Source organism: Panthera pardus, unplaced genomic scaffold, assembly GCF_024362965.1.
Source record: "Panthera pardus isolate Hobbes unplaced genomic scaffold, ASM2436296v1 HiC_scaffold_13, whole genome shotgun sequence".
In the NCBI taxonomy this organism is placed as follows: Eukaryota; Metazoa; Chordata; class Mammalia; order Carnivora; family Felidae; genus Panthera; species Panthera pardus.
This window is the reverse complement of record NW_026526688.1, coordinates 20,779,379-20,799,687: the sequence shown is the minus strand read 5'-3', so window position 1 is coordinate 20,799,687 and position 20,309 is coordinate 20,779,379. Positions and strand designations below refer to the sequence as shown.

Here is a 20,309-nt window from a genome sequence, read left to right as displayed (position 1 = left end):
GAATAATTGCCACTCTGAGCCAGGAGCCTCTTGGCGCTCTCCTTTTCTCACAACAGCTTCTTCTACTTTGTCTCATCAGCCAACACTCCTCCATTTACTACCTACATACCAAAAATTAATTAGAAGTGCCCCAGATGCAGTCCTTAAAATCACACATGAATGGACTTATGCACTACTTGGCCGCACTTAGCTTTCCTATGGCTGCTGTAACAAATTGCCACAAACATAATAGCTTAATATAACACAAATTTATCATGTTATAGCTCTGAAGGTCCGAAGTCTAAAATGGGTCTGCAGCTCAGAGCTCCCTCAGGGACTCTAAGGCAGAATCTGTTTCCCTGACTTTTCCAGCCTCTAGAGATCACCTGCATTCTTTGACTTATGGTCCCTTCCTCCATCTTCAAAGCCAGCAGCACAGCGTCTTTTCTCTTCTCTGGCCTCCTGCCTCCCTCTTATAAGGACCTCTGTGATTATATTGGGCTCCTCTGAATAATCCAGTATAATGTCCTCATCTCAAGCTCCTTTACTAAATCATATCTGTAAAGGCCCCTTTGCCATAAAAAGCACATACTCACAGCTTCTCAGGACCTGGGCATCTTTGGGAAGCTATTATTCATCCCATCCATACAAAAGAAACTGTCAAGTATGACATATAGTAAAATCTCAATACAGAGCAGGAATAACATATAAACATTTGCAATCAATGTGGGACACTAATCCTGAATCCCAATAAGCAAAATGCCCATCCTATAAGAATTCAATTCTTCTCATTAGTAGACTATGTTACAAAAAAATGTATTAACTTGTTAATATATTTTCATTAACAGAAAATTTGTGGCAATATAGAAATCATGTAAGTACCTACATAATATCCTTGATTTGTCTCTTGGCCCAAAATGCCTAAAAGATTTACTTTCTGGCCCTGCACCAAAAAAAAAGTTGAATGACTCCTGCCTGAGAGTAAAGGTCTCCTATTCTTTTTTTTTTTAATGTTTGTTTGTTTTTGAAGGAGAGAGACAGCATGAGCAGGGAAGGGGCAGTGAGAGAGGGAGACACAGAATCTGAAGCAGGCTCCAGGCTCGGAGCTGTCAGCACAGAGCCCGAAGCAGGGCTCAGACTCATGAGCCGTGAGATGATGACCTGAGCTGAAGTCAGGTGCTTAAACAACTGAGCCACTCAGGTGCCCCTAAAAGCCTCCTATTCTAATATTTAGGCACAAAGAAAACAAATTAAAAACAATCTAACTAAAATATACTCCAATAATTTAAGGAACAGAAAAAAATAAATAATATCAAATAACTACCAGTTTCAATATTCTGATTATTCACAATTTAAGGAACAGAAAAAAAAAAGTAATATCAAATAATTACCAGCTTCAACATTCTGATTACTCAAATAGTAACCTCAAGAGAAAGTCAATATATTGTTATATCCATGAAACAAGAGCAGAATGATATGAAAAAAAGGTGACCCAAGTAATTAAAAGCATAACTGCTGAAATAAAAAGACAGGAAAGTAAAGGTGAGAAAATCTGTCTTAGAATATAGAAAATATCATACAGAAAATACAGGAAAAATAAAATAAAACCACAGGAGGAAAAAAAAAGATAAATGTTTATAAAATCAATATGTGGGGTCTAACAACTGATTAATAGGATTTCCAGAAAGAGAAAACACAGAAAACAAAGGGGAGGAAATTATGAGTGAAATTATGTAAGAAAATTTTCTAGAGCTGAATGGAGATGTCTTTGAAAGAAAAACGCCTACTGATTACTCAAAAAGTGACTGAAAAAAGAACCTTCAGTCAGACACATTACTGTGCTATTTCAGACATAAAGAATAAAGACAAAAAACATAAAAGCCTCTACACCTAAACTGGGGTGTGGGTCCTACAGAAGAATAAAAATAACACTCCCATCAGACTTCGCAACAGCTATATGAATGCTAGAAAAGAGTTATGCCATTATTTCCTTGAGAAGGAATTAATTTCAAACTAGAGTTTTACAGTTCATCAAACAATGATCAATTTTTATATTTAAATAAAATCTTTGATTTTTAAGTCATTGCAAGGACTCAGTTTACCTCCCACACATTATTTCTTAAGTTACTTCAAGACGTATTCTAGGAAAACAAGGAAGTAAACCAAGTAAAAGAAGAAACAGAATCTCAAAATAATGGCTCCAACTTACAGAGTGGTAAAGGTGATGGAGGGCTCCAGGATACAGGTGTCTAGAAAGGGGGACTCCATACAGTAAACTGTATGGTTTAAGGGCTGGAAGAACTTGAGGATAGGAGAGAAGCATAATTTAAGAACAAAAAACAAACAACAACTAGAAACTAAAGGAAGAAACTGTAGCATTGGAAAAATATGGTCCCTGTAAAAAGAAACTCAGTAGGTTTCAAGAATAGACACAATAAATACTGAGATAATAAGTCAGAAGCTGAACAATATACAGACTACAGTCAGGATGGCATAGCTTTGGTTTCTTCTTCTAATGACAAACAATGAAAAGAAAACAATGAGAAACCCCAAGGGAAAAAATTTGTACAAAAATGCCATGGTATAAACATGAAGCAAACTAAAATGTGGCATGAATATGAATATTTGGCAGAAAATATAGTTGAATATACTTTCAGTGCCATTAGAGTTTTGGCTTCCGAATTATAGAGAAGGAAATGAAATCACAGCACACTAGGCAATAACCAATATTTACAGGTCATACTTCTTTAAACTGTTTACTATTTCCATTTTTTAAAAGGAGATATACAAAGAATGGACGACTCAATTACAGTTACAATTATGTTATTAATGTTTACTATGCAAGAATAAAAGTATATAGAACTGAAGAAGGGAGAAAAAAGTTAGAGGGGTCAAGGATGTCCGTGTGTACCACTTCAATACTGTGCTACAGTATCTACCCAGAGCAAGTAGGCAGGAAAATAAAAAGAATTCATACTGAAAAAGAAGTAAAATGGTCTCATTTTCAGATGATGTAATCCATAGAAATCCTAAGGAATCCACTAAAATTTTAAAAAATAATAATAAATTAATTCAGCAAGTTTGAAGTGTACAAGACCAATGTACAAAAGTTAATCCCATAAATAGCAATGAACAAACTGAAAATGAAATTTGGAAAACAGTTCTACTTAAAATAGTATATAAAAGAATACAGTACTCAGCAGTAAATTTAACCAAAGAAGTGCAAGACTTGCACACTGGAAACTATAAAATATTGTAAAAAGAAATTAAAGACCTAAATAAATGGAAAGACATACATGTTTATAGACTGGAAGACTTAATATTGTTAAGATGGCAATGCTCCTTAAACAGATCCACAGATTTGATGCAATACCTATTAAAATCCCAGCTGGCTTCTTTGCAGGAAGACAAGTGATCCTAAAATTCATATGAAAATTCAAGGGACCTATAACAGCCAAAACAGTCTTGAAAAAGACGAACCAAGATGGAGGACTGACACTTCCTGATTTTAAACTCACTGTTAAAGCAACAGTAATCAAGACATTGCAGTATCAGTATAAAGACAGATAAATCAATGGAAGGGAATTCAGAGTCCAAGAAATAAACCCTCACATTTATGCCAATGGCAAAACTTAGAAATATATATATATCTTACGGCTTAGTGAGAAAAAGACAACTTAATTAAAAATAGGCAAAAGATGTGAAGAGACATTTCTCCAAAGAAAATATAAGTCAACAAACACATGAAAAGATGCTAAACAATAGGGAATATTGTAATAGTCAATAGGGAACAACAGTCAGTAGGGAAATGCAAATCAAGACCACAGTGAGGTACCACTTCACATCCACTAAGATAGCAATACTACTACTACTAATAAAACAAGTGTTGGCATGGATGTAGACAAATTGGGACCCTCATACAGCGCTGGTGGGAGTGTAAAATAATGCAGCTGCTTTGGAAAACCATCTGGCACTTCCTCAGCTAAACATATAGTTATCATGTGATCCAGTTAATTCTGCTCCTATGTATAAAGTGAAAAAATATGAAAACGTGTACATGCAAAAAAACCATACACAAATACAAACGTTCACAGCAGCATTACAACAGGTAAAATGGAAACAACCCAAATGTCCATTAACTGATGGATAGATGATCAAAATGTAGTGTATCCATACAATGGAAATTATTCACTCATAAACAGAAATGAAGTACTGATACATGCTACAATGTGAATGAACCTTGAAAACATTATGCTAAGTGAAAGATGCGAGTCACAAAGGACCACATATTTTATGATCCCCTTTACATAAATGTCAAGAAAGGGCAAATCTATGGACAGAAATTATGTAAGTGGTTGCCTAGGGCTGAGGGGTAGGTTTCAGGGTCAGGGCTAAGGGATAAGGTTTCCTTACCTTAGGGATGATGAAAATGTTCTAAAACTATCTGGAGAGATAGTTGCACAATTCTGTAAATATGCTGAAGCCATTAAATCATATACTTTTAGGGGGTGAATTGTATGGTATGTCAGTTATATATCAAAACTTAAAAAAAAAGAAAGAAAGGTGCATGGAAAATGGTTGAAGGTAAGCTAAACTTTTATCCATCACTGAAGTATTAGAGTAGACAATGTCTAAAGCTGAGTGAGACAAATTGAGCACAACCATATCAAAGTCATATTCATAAAGATAATCAGGAGAGATTCAAAACTTTTTGCCCCCAATATGACACAAGCATCAATTAATCAAAAAAGACAGCTGCAAACTACTAGTGTGATAGTAGACATAGGTTCTGGCTGAATGTCACCTGAGTATTAACAGTTAAAAGTGTTTGCTTCTAGGGAAGAGAATGGAAAAAATCAAGAAGACTGTTGATTTTCATCATAAGCCTATCTACATCATTTGATTTTCTTGGACTATATGCTTTGGTAGAAGTTTTAAAACATTAAATTCAAAATTACATGATTCTGAGGTGCCTGGGTGGCTCAGATGGTTAAGTGTCTGACCCTTGGTTTTGGCTCAGGTCATGATCTCATGGTTCATGGGTTCAAGCCCCACATTGGGCTCTGCACTGACAATGTGGAGCCTGCAAGGGCAGGAAGGACAAACTAGCACACAGGGGAACACATGGCAAAACAAAATCCCCACAGCAATAGACTTAGAAAGCAAGAGGGGCCAAATTTTTTGACTTCTGGCAAGCAGTGGGGCTTAAAGCCTGGAGTTTTAAGGGTCAGTGGGCTTGGCTGGGATACACCCCAGAGGGCATTGTGCTGCTCTTGGACAGAAAGCAGGTAAACAATCTGCAGAAACTGTGTAGAAATAGCGATGTGAAGAATGCCTGGGGCACACAGTATGGGGATTATTCACTCATGTAGGAGGATGTCCCAGAGAGACAGCATTCACAGAGAGACCCCTCTAGGAACAAAGGAATCGACAGTCACTATTCCCTCCCCTGACCTCAGCATAAGCACAGGACCACCTGCAGGAACGAGCACCACTCCCACACTTACTACCTAAGGTGCTTAAACCAAGCCTTGATCCCACACACCAGTGGAACTGCCCCTCCTAATAAGCTTGCCTCGGTCTCAACACAGTGGAGCCCTTCCCCCAGAACACTGGCTCAACCTCCTGCTCACACTGCGTCTTCCAAAGTGGGAGTTTTGCAGAGCTTCTGCTCCAGCAGGGGTGGCCAAAGGTCTCATTTCACAGGTCAGAGCACACCTAGTCAAAATGTGCAACATTCAGACCAGGGACCAAACACTGCCCACAACAGGCAAAGAGAGCTTCTGTAGACAACTGGTCTCACAGATAAACTGTCCGGGACACCAGAAACAGAGCACAGGCAGCACACACTAGAGATACTCCAGGAAGCACCAGGCCCTGGAGAACAGAGGACACCATACAGCAGGGCACTGTAGGACCTCTTCTTCATAAGGCCATTATCCTCAAGAATAGGGGATATAGCTGACTTTCCTAACACACAGCAACAGGCACAGACACTTGGACAAAATGGAAGACAGAGAAATTTATCCCAAATGAAAGAAAAGGACAAGATCTCAGCCGGAGATCCAAGTGAAACACATATAAAGTAACATGCCTGATAGAGAATTTAAAGTAACAATCATCAGGACACTCACTGGACTTTAGAAAAGAGTGAAAGACATGAATGAGACCCTTAACACAGAGATAAGGAATAATATAGCAGAGATAAAGGGTATAGCAAATGAAATGAGAGACATGTTAATTGAATGAACAGCAGGATGGAAGAAGCAGAGGAATGAATTAGTGATCTAGAAAACAGTAATGGAAAATAAGCGAGATGAACAAAAGAGAGACAAAATAATTATGCAACACTAGAAAAGATTTAGGGAACACAGTGACTTCATCAAGTGTAATAACATTCATGTTATAGGACTCCTAAAAGAAGAAGAGTGAGAAAAGGGGCTAGAAAACTGACTTGAAGAAATAATAGCTAAAAACTTCCTAATCTGGAGAAGGAAACAGATGTCTAGATCCAGGGGGTACAAAGAACTCCTATCAAAATCAACAAATGCAGGGGCACCTGGGTGGCTCAGTCACTTAAGTGTCTGACTTCGGCTCAGATCATGTTCTCACAGTTCATGAGTTTGAGCCCCACTTTAGGCTCTGTGCTGACAGCTCAGAGTCTGCAGCCTGATTTGGATTCTGTGTGTGTCTCTCTCTGCCTTTCCCCTGCTTGCACTCTCTTCTCTCTCTCAAAAATAAATATTAAATTTTTTTTAAATCAACAAAAGCAGACCCATTCCAAGACTATTTATAATTAAATTGGCAAAATTTAGTGATAAAACAATTTTAAAGCATTAAGATAAAACAAGGCAGTAACTTATAAAGGAAAACCTATAAGGCTAGCAGGAGATTTTTCAGCAGAAACTTTCCAAGTAAGAAGGAAGTGGCAGGATATATTCAAAGTGCTGAATGGGAAAAATCTGCAGCCAAGAATACTCTAACCAGCAAGGCTATCATTCAGCTAGGAGGAGAGGTAAAAAGTGTTTCCCAAACAAAAACTCAAAGAATGCGTGACCATTAAGCCAGCCCTGCAAGAAACATTAGAGGGGATTCTTTGAGTGGACAGAAGAGACCAAAAGTGACAGTATAAAGGTAGGAAACATGAAAACAGTAAAAAGTAATATTTCTGTATAAAAATCAGTCAAGGAACTCACAAAGTAAAAGGACATAAGATATAACATATATCTAAAACATGGGTTAGAGAGGATTAAGGAATGGGTTCAAACACAAATGGCCAACAATTTAATATAGACTGCTATATTCAAATGTGGTTACATACAAATCTAACAGTAATTATATATCAAAACCCACTAATAAACATGCAAAGAACAAGGAGAAAGAAATCCAAATATACCACTAAGAAAATCAGGAAACCATGAAAGACAGAAATACAAAGAAAGGATCAGAGAAAATCTTCTGAAACAACAAGACAAATAATAAAATGACAATACATACATATTATCAACAAATACTTTGAATGTAAATAGATTAAATGCTTCAATTATAAGACATAGGGCGATTAAAAAAACAAGATAAAAAAACAGGAATGGATAAAAATGGAAAAGGAAACAAGATCCATCTATATACTGGCTACAACAAACTCATTTTAAACTTAATGACAAGTACAGATTGAGGGTAAGGGCATGGAAGAGCACCTGGTGGCTAAGTCGGTTAAGTGTCTGGTTCTTGATTTCAGTTCAGGTCACAATCTCATGGCTCATGGGATCAAGCCCTGTGTCAGGCTCTGCTTTGACAGCATGGAACCTGCTTGGGATTCTCTATCTCTGCCCCTCCCCTGCTTGTGCTCTGTCTCTGTCTCTCTCTCTCTCTCTCTCAAAATAAATAAAATTTTTTTAAAAATAGAGGGGCGCCTGGGTGGCTCAGTCGGTTAAGCGGCCGACTTTGGCTCAGGTCATGATCTCGCGGTCCGTGAGTTCAAGCCCTGTGTCAGGCTCTGTGCTGACAGCTCAGAGCCTAGAGCCTGTTTCAGATTCTGTGTCTCCCTCTCTCTGACCCTCCCCCGTTCATGCTCTGTCTCTCTCTGTTTCAAAAATAAATAAATGTAAAAAAAAAAATTTATAAAAAAAATAGAAAGGGCATGGAGAAATATCTATCATGCAAATGGATGTCAAAAGAAAGCCAGAAGAGCAATACTAATATCAGACAAACTAGACTTTATTTTCTTTTTAAAAAAATTTTTTAAACGTTTATTTATTTTTGAGACAGAGAGAGACAGAGCATGAATGGGGGAGGGGCAGAGAGAGAGAGGGAGACACAGAATCAGAAACAGGCTCCAGACTCTGAGCTGTCAGCACAGAGCCCGATGTGGGTCTTGAACTCACGAACCGCGAGATCATGACCTGAGCCGAAGTTGGACGCTTACCCGACTGAGCCACCCAGGCGCCCCTAGACTTTATTTTTTTTTAATTTTATTTAATTATTTTTAATATTTCTGAGACAGAGACAGAGCATGAGTGGGGGAGGGGCAGAGTGAGAGGGAGACACAGAATCAGAAGCAGGCTCCAGGCTCTGAGCTGTCAGCGCAGAGCCTGATGCGGGGCTCGAACTCACGAACTGTGAGATCATGACCTCAGCCGAAGTTGGTCGCCCAACCGACTGAGCCACCCAGGCGCCCCACAAACTAGACTTTAAAAGAAGACTGTAACAAGAGACAAAGAAGGGCACTACATAATCATAAATGAGACAATCCAACAAGAAGATATAACATTATACATATTTATGCACCCAAAAACATAAAACAGTTAATAACAAACGTAAAGGAACTAATCGATAGCAATACAATAATAGTAGGGGACTTTAACACCCCATTTATGTCAAGGGACAGATCATGTAAACAGAAAATCAACCAGTAAACAACAGCTTTGAATGACATGCTAGAAGAGATGGATTTAACAGATATATTCAGAACATTCCAACCTAAAACAGCAGAATACATATTCTTTTCTAGTGCACAAGGAACATTCTCCAGAACAGATCACATTTTAGCCCATAAAACAAGCCTCAACAAATTCAAAAAGACTGAGGTCATATCATGCATCTTTTCTGACCACAACACTATGAATCTAGTAGTCAACTATAAGAAAAAAATCTAGAAAGACCACAACAAACACATGTAGGTTAAATAAGATGCTACTAAACAATGAATGTGTCAGCCATGAAATAAAAGAAGAAAAAAATGTACATAGAAACAAATGAAATTCAAAACACATTAGTCCAAAGCCTCTGGGATGCAGCAAAAGTGGTTCTAAGTAGAAGTTTATAGGAATACAGGCCTACCTCAAGAACAAGAAAAATCTCTAACAATGTAATCTTTCACCTAAAGGAGCTAGAAAAAGAATAAACAAAACCTAAAATCAACATAAGGAAGGAAATAATAAAGATTAGAGCAGAAATCAATGATACAGAAACTAAAAAAACAAAATAAAACAACAACAACAAAACAATAGAACAGATCAATGAAACCAGGAGCTACTTCTTTGAAATAATCAATAACATTGACAAACCTCTAACCAGACCTATTAAGAAAAATAGATAAATAATTCAAATTAATAAAAGCACAAATGATATAAGAGAAATAACAACCAACGCCACAGAAATACAATTATAGAAGAATATTATGAAAAATTATATGCCAACGAACTGGACAACCTAGAAAAAAGTGGATAAATTCTTAGAAACATACAAACTACCAAAACTGAGATACGAAGAAACAGAAAATTTGAGCAGACAGCAAAGAAACTGAGTCAGTAATCAAAAAATTCCCAGCACCAAAAGTCCAGGGCCAGAAGGCTTCACAGGTGAATTCTACCAAAACAAAAGGGGAAGGAAAACTTTCAAATTCACTCTAAGAGGCCAGCATTACCCTAGTATCAAAACCAGATGGGGTGCCTGGGTGGCTCAGTCGGTTGAGCATCCGACTTCGGCTGGGGTCATGATCTCACGGCTCATGAGTTTGAGACCCGCATCAGGCTCTGTGCTGACAGCTCAGAGCCTGGAGCCTGCTTCAGATTCTGTGTCTCCCTCTCTCTCTGCCCCTAATCCACTCGCATTCTGTCTCTGTCTCTCTCAAAAATAAATAAACATTAAAAAAAAATTAAAAAAAAAAACCAGACACCACAAAAAAAAATTTACAGGCCACTATCCATGATGAACACAGATGCAAAAAATCCTCAACAATATACTCATAAGCTAGATCTGACAATTCGTTAAAAAAAAAAATCATTCACCATGATCAAGTAGGATTTATTCCTGTGTTGAATGGATAGTTCAATATTCACGAATCAGTCAATATGATACATTACATCAATAAGAGAAAAAGAAAAAGATTATTTCAATAGACAAAGAAAAGCATTTGACAAAGCACAACATCCATCCATGATAAAGACCCTCAACAAAATAGGTTTAGAGGGAACATACCTCAACATAATAAAGGTTATATATGAAAAACCCACAGGTAACATCATCCTTAATGGGCAAAAACTGATAGCTTTCCCCTTAAGGTTAGGAATGAGACAAGCACCACATTTATTCAACACAGTATCAGCCATAAATGTCAGACAACAAAAAGAAAAATAAAAAGGCACCCAAATTGGTTAAAAAAAAAAAAAAAAAAAAAAAAGTAAAACTTTCACTACGTACAGGTGCCATGATACTATATATAGAAAACCCTAAAGACTCCACCAAAAAACTGCTAGAATGGATAAATGAATTCAGTAAACTCACAGGATATATAATCAATCTATAGAAATCTGTTGCATTTCTACACTCCACTAATGAAGCAAAAAGAAAAACTAAGAAAACAATCCCATTTAAAAGTGCACCCAAAATAATAAGATACCTAGGACTAAAACTAATGTACTCTGAAAACTATTAAACACTGATGAAAGAAACTGACGAGGATACAAAGAAATGGAAAGACATTACATGCTTATGGATTGGAAAAACAAATACTGTTAAAAGGTCTATACTACTCAAAGCAATCTACACACTTAATGAAATCGCTATCAAAACAGCAACAGTATTTTTCACAGAACTAGAACAAAGGATTCTAAAATTTGTATGGAGCTACGAAAGACTCTGAATAGCTAACGCAGTCATGAAAAAGAAAAGTAAAGCTGGAGGCATACAATCCTGGACTTTAGCCTGTACTACAAAGCTATAATCATCAAGACAGTATGGTACTGGCACAAAAACAGACACACAGATCAATGGAACAAATTAGACAACCCAGAATTAAACCCAAAACTCTATGGTCAACTAATCTTTGACAAAGCAGGAAAGAATATCCAATGTAAAAAAGACAGTCTCTCCAGCAAATCGTGTTGGGAAAACTGGACAGCGACATGCACAAGAATGAACCTGGACCACTTTCTTACACCATACACAAAAATAAACTCAAAATGGATGAAAGACCTAAATGTAAGACAGGAAATCATCAAAATCCTAGAGTGGAAAACAGGCAACAATCTGTTTGACCTCAACCACAGAAACTTCTTACTAGACATGTCTCCTGAGGCAAGGGAAACAAAAATGAACTACTGGGACCTTGTCAAGATAAAAAGCGTCTGTACAGTGAAGGAAACAATCAGCAAAACTAAAAGGCAACCTTCCGAATAGGAGTATTTTCAAATGACATATCCAAAAAATAGCTTATACAACTCAATACCCAAAAACAAATAATCTAATTAAGAGATGGTCAGAAGAAGTCAACAGACACTTCTAAGATGATATCCAGACGGCCAATAGATACATGACAAGAAGTTCAACATAACTCATCAACAGGGAAATGCAAATGAAAACCACAATGAGGTATCACCTCACACCTGTCAGAATGGTTAAAATCAACAACAAAGAAACAACCGGTGCTGGCAAGGATGCGGAGAAAAAAGAACTCTCCTGCACTGTTGGTGGGAATGTATACTGGTGCAGCCACTCTGGAAAACAATATGGAGATTCCTCAAGAAGTTAAAAATAGAACTACCCTATGCTCCAGTAATTCCACTACTGGGTATTTACCCACAGATAACAAAAATACTAAATCAAAGGGATACATGCACCCCAATGTTTACAGCAGCATTATTTACAATAGACAAGACATGGAAGCAGCCCAAGGGTCCATCAATAGATGAATGGTAAATGAAGATGTGGTAATATATATGTAATGGAATATTGTTCAGCCATAAAAAGAACAGACTCTTGCCGTTTGCAATGACATGAATGGAGGAAGCTAGAGTATAATGCTAAGCATAGTCAGAGAAAAACAAAATACCATATGATTTCATTCATATGTGGAATTTAAAGAACAAAACAAACAAGCAAAGGAGAAACAAGGGAAAGGGTCAAACCAAGAAACAAACTCTTAGTTATAGAGAGCAAATGGATGGTTACTGGAGGGGAGATGGATCAAGGAGGACACTCGTGATGGGCACCAGGTGATGTATGGAAGTGTTGAATCACCGTGTTATACCCTGAAACTAACATTATACTGTGTTAAGTAACTGGAATTACAAACAATGACAACAATATATAACTGCACTGAGGGCACGTCACTCACCAGTCCTTCTCTAGCAAAGTCAGAAAAGGACACCAAAAAGTAGCACTCTACCTAAAGTCTTAAGGTGCAACTATGAATTTTCCAAACATATCATTGCATAAGGGTAATTCTTAACTTTAGAAATGCAGCTCTTACTTCATTCTAACTTATTCACCATAAGATTCTCCTAAATATCACAACTTTTGGTTAGTTTAAGATGTGATTTGATTCATAAAAATCCAATGTAAGCCCTTTTACCGAATTTCAAGTTATCTGGAACTTTAGGTTCATGTTCTGGATGCAAGGCCCATCTCCACCAGTGACAGAAGGTTACACAGGTGAAGACAGAGCCAGTCTCCAAAGCCCCCGCCCAGCTTCCGCCCCCCACTCCCTGCTCTCTCTCACATAGTTTCCCACAGAGATAGCAATAAAACCAATGCCTCAATTTAATTCCTAATAGTGAACAATCTAAATTCCCTTCAGGGCTTTTAACAATCACTAGCATCAACTCGGCAAGTAGTGCAATGTAATAATGCTCATCTCTCCCAAATAATTCTATCTGCATGAGCTGGGTGGAAAAGCCAATATAAAAAATCGAACTACAAGGTATATTTCTTATGAGACAATGTGAGGAAAGTTAAAAGTGCTCTATCAAGTCCAGGAGAGAAATCAACCTGCCCCAGAGGTGAGAGCAGTCTCCCCATAATATATGTGGGACTTTGAGGCCAATAAAACATCGTATTAGGATAATCCTGGCAGCAAAAAATAAACATGAAGTACAGACATGACATCTACATAAACTCGGGCTGAAAGAGTTAAGGTTAAATGTGAATGAAATTTTTTAACGCATCAGCTCAAGACCAGAGTATTTCAGGTGCTCAGAAGGTATTAACACCGAAGTCATGTTAAACAAAAAGGTTAGATTTGGGGGTAGAGACAGCTGTATCCTCACCTTCAAGGGAGATTTCAACAAGGAAAGACCACTTCAAAATCTATGTAGAGACTTGAAATGGAATTACAATAATCTCATCTGTTATATAAAGTTTCTTACTATCACCAAAATTATACATAGTTTAAATAATAGACATCCTTATCAAGGTAGGTAAATATTTAAATAAGTGACAGGTAAAGATTACAACTAGGGGATAGGTAGAGGTGCTATTTGGTTGGCCTGGCATATTGTGCTGCACTTTACCACAGGGGAAAAAAATACAACCAACTTAGAATCTCAATCTCTCTCTCACTTGCTCTCTCTCATTTTTGCTTCCCAGCACCAGAGGAAATGGTGGAAATCTCTGGAAAGTGTTTTGTCAACACTTTCTGGGTCAGTGAATTCTCTGATTATTCTAGTTATTTGATAGGAACTTGAACCTCTTTGAAATTAAACAATCTTTATGTCCTCCCCACTCATAAAGAAAACTTACAGAGCTACTGGCCACACTATTATTTAGAAAAACAACATAGAAAGTGAAAATTCTTCCATTAGCAACTCAAATGCTCCATGCCTAAAAGGAATGACCTAACTCATCCAGGTCCTCAAAATATTTGAGTCCTGCAGAATCAGCGAGACGAACCAGTCCACGAACTGGGTGCTTCTGAGAGTCTACAAAAAAGTTCAGGAAGTCCTCGTGCACATGTCTTATTCACATACTCAGAAAAAGACAATGAAGGGTAACTCGAAGAAATTACGTAACTCACACCATGTTCACACCATCAGAAAAGAAGTCGAACAATTCTAGCCAGACAATTTTAATTCTTTAATTTACCGACAACAATTTTCTAAGATTTGTTTCTTAAAATGTTCTCTTGTGTACCACAGAGCAGACACTTACCTACTGAGTAAGGCATGTTTCTTGCATATGTAACAAACTCAAATGGGCAAGCAAAACTTACTTGTTTTCTCACCTTTGATGGCATGGCACTCTGTTAAACTAAGAATATTCAGGTGAAAGGAAGGGGAATAAACTTTCCACGAGGGCTAGGATCCTTATACCTATCACTGACCCGTTCCCAGCATCTGGAACAGAATCTGGCACACAGTAGGCATGCAGTATTTGCTGGCTAAGGGAACAGATTACACCTGTGTGTTCCTTCCTTTGACGTACTGGGGGAACACAGACACAGTACGGTAATATTGGCCAGGCCAGAAGGTGTGTATGTGGTTTGTGGAAACTTTGTGAAAATCATTGCCAAAAGCTGACCTAGTAGCTCATGTCAACAATGTTATTAATCATACGAGAAGTTCATGCATAAAAAGAAGCTTGATTTAGGGGCGCCTGGGTGGCTGAGTCGGTTAAGGGTCCGACTCTCGATTTAGCTCAGGTCATGATCTCACAGTTTGTGGGATCGAGTCCCACATTGGGCTCTATGCTCACAGTGCAGAGCCTGTTTGCGATTCTCTCTCTCTACCTCTCTCTGTCCCTTCCTCTCCTTCTCCCTCTCCTTCTCCCTCTCCCTCTCTCTCAAAATAAATAAATAAACATTAAAAAATAAAAATAAATAAATTTGATCCAGCAATTAAGTACTGGGCCATTGGGTTTCACTTTCACACAGTTTCAGAATCTGCTCCAATTTATTACTGACAACAGTCATCTCTCCCATGCTGATTCCTTTCCTTCTCATCACTCCTCAGCCCAACTGCAAGCTATCTTCTGCTCCCAACACCGCTCAGGACAAGTGACCAGTGTCCTCCAACTGCCAAATATAACGGACACCTGACATCTCAGTGGCATCCTGCACAGGGAGACCACTATCCACTCTCTCCTCTGAGCCTCCCCAAGACTCATCTTCCCACTGTGGCTGCTGCTTCACCTTTGCCATCTCTTCTCTACTTGACACATGTACGTGTGCAGGTGCCCTGACCCCTGCTTAGTCCTCTTCTTTTCTGTGTCACCTTTCTGCTCAACATTCACTTGCTCCTCAGGCTTCAAGTGATAAGCCTGGGACTCCCAATCTCCCTCTTCTGAGCTTCCGTCCCAAAGGCCTGCTGGATACCCTAGAGCCACGGGAAATGCCACCTAACCAGAATAAAAACAATCTTCATTCTTCCAACCCCAGCTTTCCCCGTCCTGTGCTTCCTGGCAGTGATGCCGCCATTCAGCCGATTGAGCACTTGAGAAACGTGCTTGTCCCTCCTCCTCATCCAATCCTTCCTTCTGCTCATTCTACCTCCTACTTTTCTCTGGAACCATCTACTTCTCTCCCTCTCCACTGCACCACCCTCCACATGTATGTCACCCTCCACCTGTGTTCTCCCCTGGACTAGTCTCCTCATATCCACCCCTGCTCACTTCTAACCCAGACTTATCTTTTTATTTTTTTGAGAGTTCATTTATTTTGAGAGAGAGAGAGAGAGAGAGAGAGAGAATATGGGAGGGAGAGAATAAGAACAGGGGAGGAGCAGAGAGAGAGGGAGAGCAAGACTCCCAAGCAGGCTGCCAGCAGCCAGCACAGAGCCCGGCTCTGGGCTCAATCCCGGGAACTTCATCAACTCAGATCATGACTTGAGCCAAAATCAAGAGTCGGATGCCCAAATGACCGAGCCACCCAGGCATACTGCCCCCTCCCCCACCCCCAGACTTTTTAAAATGAAAACACTTGGGGCACCTGGGTGCCTCAGTCGGTTAACCGACTAGCTCTTGAGATCAGCTCAGGTGATATCACAGTTCCTGAGATTGAGCCCCCATCAGGCTCTGCACTGACAGCGTGAAGCCTACTTGGGACTCTCTCTCTCCCTCCCTTTCTCTCTCTGCCCCTCCCCCACTAGCGCTTGAGTCCCCTCCCCCCCAAATAAATAAACTTAAAAAAATAAAATAAAAACTCTTCCCAAGGCCACAGAGCCCTGAATGACACTGTGTCCATCTCCCTCTTCAGACATTTCTTGTGCCATTCCCATCACCACCATCTTTTAGTAGGTCTTTTAATAAAGTCAGTAATTAAGAATGACTCAGGAAGACCTTAAAATATGCTATACTCTGAAAAGCCTCAAACACAAAACCCACAGACATTCCAAATCAATAATTTTGTTTGTAACTTAAAGCCAGTCTTCATTGTTCACATTTATTAAAAGTAGTTTTGAAATATCTTTTGTTACTAAGTCGCTATGCACAGTTTATCGTATGATTCAAAAAGTGCTTCTTCTCATCAGGGAATGAGGTCACTAGACTTCTATGAGGTTCCAAAGGTCCTTTCAGCCAGAATTTCTCAGATCAATAAAATATTAAGAGAGGCCCAGCACAAGGGAGTCCAAATTTTTATTCTTCTATGTGGAGGTGTTAAAAACAAACAACCCCCCCCCCCCACACACACACAGAAGAAAGAACACTTTAATAACAAAAATTGAAAAGCCATAAAGTTAGAATAGCAGCTAACATTCTAAATGAACAATTTTGGTTTGATGCCCTCATTTTTCTCATTTCATTAAAGATTTGTGAAAACAGGTTCCCAAACTAAAATCAGTAGCTAGACAAGATTTTGACAACCCTTATCCTAGATAAGAACTACTGTTCTTCTAAAGACAGCTTCATCAAGGCTCTTGCTTGAGGGGCACCTGGCTGGCTCAGTCAAAATTCGACCCTGGATCTCGGGATCATGAGTTTGAGCCTCATATTGCATGTGGAGATTACTAAAAAATAAACACATAAACTTTAAAATAAAATAAAAGCCTTCTTGAAAAAAATAAAGTATTGAAAGGGGGGAAAAAAGCAGCCCCTGACATCTAAAACTGTTCAGAGGTTCATAATTAGACCCCAGTATGATTACAAACTGGTATGATACTTACATGAAGGCCACTTCTGTTTGCCTGTTGGATATAACTAATTTCATGGAATACCCACTGCAGTTAAGGTTACTCTGAGACATGATAAAATGAAACAAAGCAAGGCTACTTCTGTTTTAAGCACAGACAAAACAAGGGTATTGTGCAACCTACAAAATACCAAACATCCCCTTCTCTTGCTAAATTAAAGTTTCTTCTTTACCCAGTCACAGAATTTTAAAAGTACCCAATCGTGGAGTGCCCGGGTGGCTCAGTTGGTTAAGAGCTTCCGACTTAGGCTCATGTCACGATCTCACGGTTCCTAGGTTCAGGCCTACGTAGGGCTATGTGCTGACAGCTCAGAGCCTGGAGCCCACTTTGGATTCTGTGTCTCCCTCTCTCTCAGCCCCTCCCCAACTCATGCTCGCTCTCTCTCTCTCTCTCTCTCTCAGCAATGAATAAACATTAAAAAAATTTTTTTAAATATCCGATCTAGAGCAAACCCCCTGTTCCTTGGACCCACCCTCAAATTACACAACCCAAGTCCAGATTATGAAATAGGTTTTGCCAAATGCCCTTCTACCAAGAGGGCAAAAGTCTGCGTTCTTTTTCACTGTAAAGAGTAATAAACCTAATTTGTTCAACTACAGATGTGTTTACTGCTGGCCTTTAGCCGAAGGCACTTAAGAGTATCAAAGTATTAAACTCTTTTAAAATACTCATAATCCCAACCACTTTAAAGCAAAGGAATTCCCTACACACTCTAAAACAACCCTAATTTTATGTCTTCTTATGCCCTTCTAGTTCTTGTCCACATGTATATACTGTGTGTTTTTCTGTTACTGAAATCACTGTACATACTATTTTATTCTGCTTTTGCTTAATGTTCTATCAATTTTAATGAATGAATAACATCCCACCGTGATTTTATTCTTAAATCATTTCTCCTCAGAAAAATAAGAGTAAAAGGAGAGAATGCGTATCTTGTTCCCACTGCTGACATCCTAAGCTATTCAAGACCACCCTCATCTAACCTCAGGTCAGATGCACCCAAGTTCCTTTATACCTGATCTGCTGGCCTGTCCATTTACTCTGCAAATGGAGTTTTACTGTTTCCAAAGAAGAGAATTATGAAAGAGCACCAGACTAGGTGTCAAGAGGCCTGAGTATCTAGACATACTTCACTAAACAATAGTGTAACCTCTGGCTAAACGTTTTCCCACTGGGTTTACTTCCTCCTCTGTAAAATAAGTCACGCTGGTCCCTCAGTGTCTCTTGCAGTTAACAAATCTGGGTTCCCCTGATTTCCTTCTGGGGAAAGTGCCACGGGACAGGCGTTCCCATGACTGGGGGTCAAGGCCACAGCAGCCACATGGGGCCAGTCTGGGCAGCTCCCACAGCCCTGATTGTGGACTCCTCGGTCTTTCCCAGGGATCTCAGGAGCCTCGGGGGCAATCTCTCCCTCAGCGCCTCTTCACCTGGCAAAGAATGCCCCAGTCATCAAGCAGTCTCTCGCTTAATTGAGTTATGTACACAAGTCAACTGAACTTTTCTCTTAGCAGTGCAGGATGCGCAGGCCTGGAACTGGTAGAACAAGTGCAATCACTCAAATTTGGGGGGCGTGCAAATCACAACCAGCATTCCGCCGAGGCCAGGATTTCCTTAAAGGTTTTCTTGTCCAAAGGTGTACGGAATCAAACCGAGGTAGGGTTCACCAGCCCACTCTGCACCCACACTGCCAAGCGGGATACCGTAGACCCCGGAAAGATGCTGCCCCGCACCAGGTGTTCCTCAAGCCACACCCGCACCTGCGCCACCTCCACGCTGCATGCCCCTCTCCGCGCCCTCCCCTAGAGCTCACTCACCGGCGGCGCATTCTGTGCCACGGCGCAGGTGGCAACCACGGTCAAGAGTACGAAGGTTAGGTGACCCCAGCCCAGCATGGTCCCGGTAGCTCTGAAAGACGCCTGCCGAGGCTGCAAGAAGTACCACCTGAACTCGAAAGCAGGCCTCGCCCCGCCGCCGCGTGACCAGATGCACGGGGCCGCACCAAACGAGACGGGGCGGGGCGAGCGACGAGATGGGGCCAAAAAGAGAGGCTGGGGCTTTTCTGTGTTGCGGCAGGTGTAGCAAGAACAGAAAGCCTTCCGAAAGGAGTGAGGAGCGGGGAGGCCTCGCGATGGGAGTCAGAGCTCGCATGAGGACCACGATATTGGTCGGGCCTCTCCCCCGGTCTCCTGGGCAGTGGTTGGGCCCAGCCAGAGCCCCGCCCCCGGTGGGTGGGGCTCAGGAACTTTTCTCGGGTCGCGCCCTATGGAGGTCCGCGCGCACTTCGGGACCCACTCCGCTGCCGGCTGCGGGGCGACAGAAGCCGGGAGCTCCCGCTCTACTCCGAGCTTGGTGCTACCTGTACGATGTCCCCAAACGGCCCAGGACGAGCTGTTCATTCGGGCTACCCGGTACCAAATGCTCACGAAACGGACCCAACTCACAAGAGTCTCAAAACGCGGAGGCATAACCCGCTACTGCGACTCATTTTTGCACTCTGAGCAGAGCAGGCCCGAAGTGAGTGCGTTTGTTCATCCTGACCGTGGAGTCACTGGACGCGCTCAGTTGTTAGGGGCAGGGAGGGGGGTGGTGGGAGTCTAATCCCCACCGACACTCCGGACTAGGAATTACCCATTTAGCTTTCACCGCAGAGCTGACAAGTGACAGAATTTAGGTTTCAGTTACTTGAGCTTAGACACAGGTGGAATGATCAGGTAGAATTGCAAACCTTCCTTCACTGATGTATTCAGCTACTGAGCAGCTGTTTTCATCTAACTCGTGAAAGCCTTTAGGCTGGCAGAATTGAGCTAAACCCGGGAGGAGGGGGTGTATTCTGTGTTGTTTAGCCTGCACCTGAAAAACAGTTAATTGCTTGTCATTCATACCTTCCATGGACATGATTGTCCTGTTGGATGTTACTTAAAAGTGCGA

At 40.3% G+C, this 20,309-nt stretch overlaps 1 protein-coding gene across 1 annotated transcript in view; it reads right to left on the bottom strand.

Moving 5' to 3' along the window:
• The window catches only part of ASAH1 (N-acylsphingosine amidohydrolase 1), a 49,679-nt gene extending 30,229 nt beyond the window's left edge, over nucleotides 1-19,450 (bottom strand). Inside the window, exon 1 of the mRNA XM_019466692.2 lies at nucleotides 19,196-19,450. Within this exon, the coding sequence (XP_019322237.2) occupies nucleotides 19,196-19,273 (78 nt within the window). The 5' untranslated portion in view covers nucleotides 19,274-19,450. The remainder of the gene's footprint in view (nucleotides 1-19,195) is intronic.
• Between the last annotated feature and the right edge of the window lie 859 nt (nucleotides 19,451-20,309).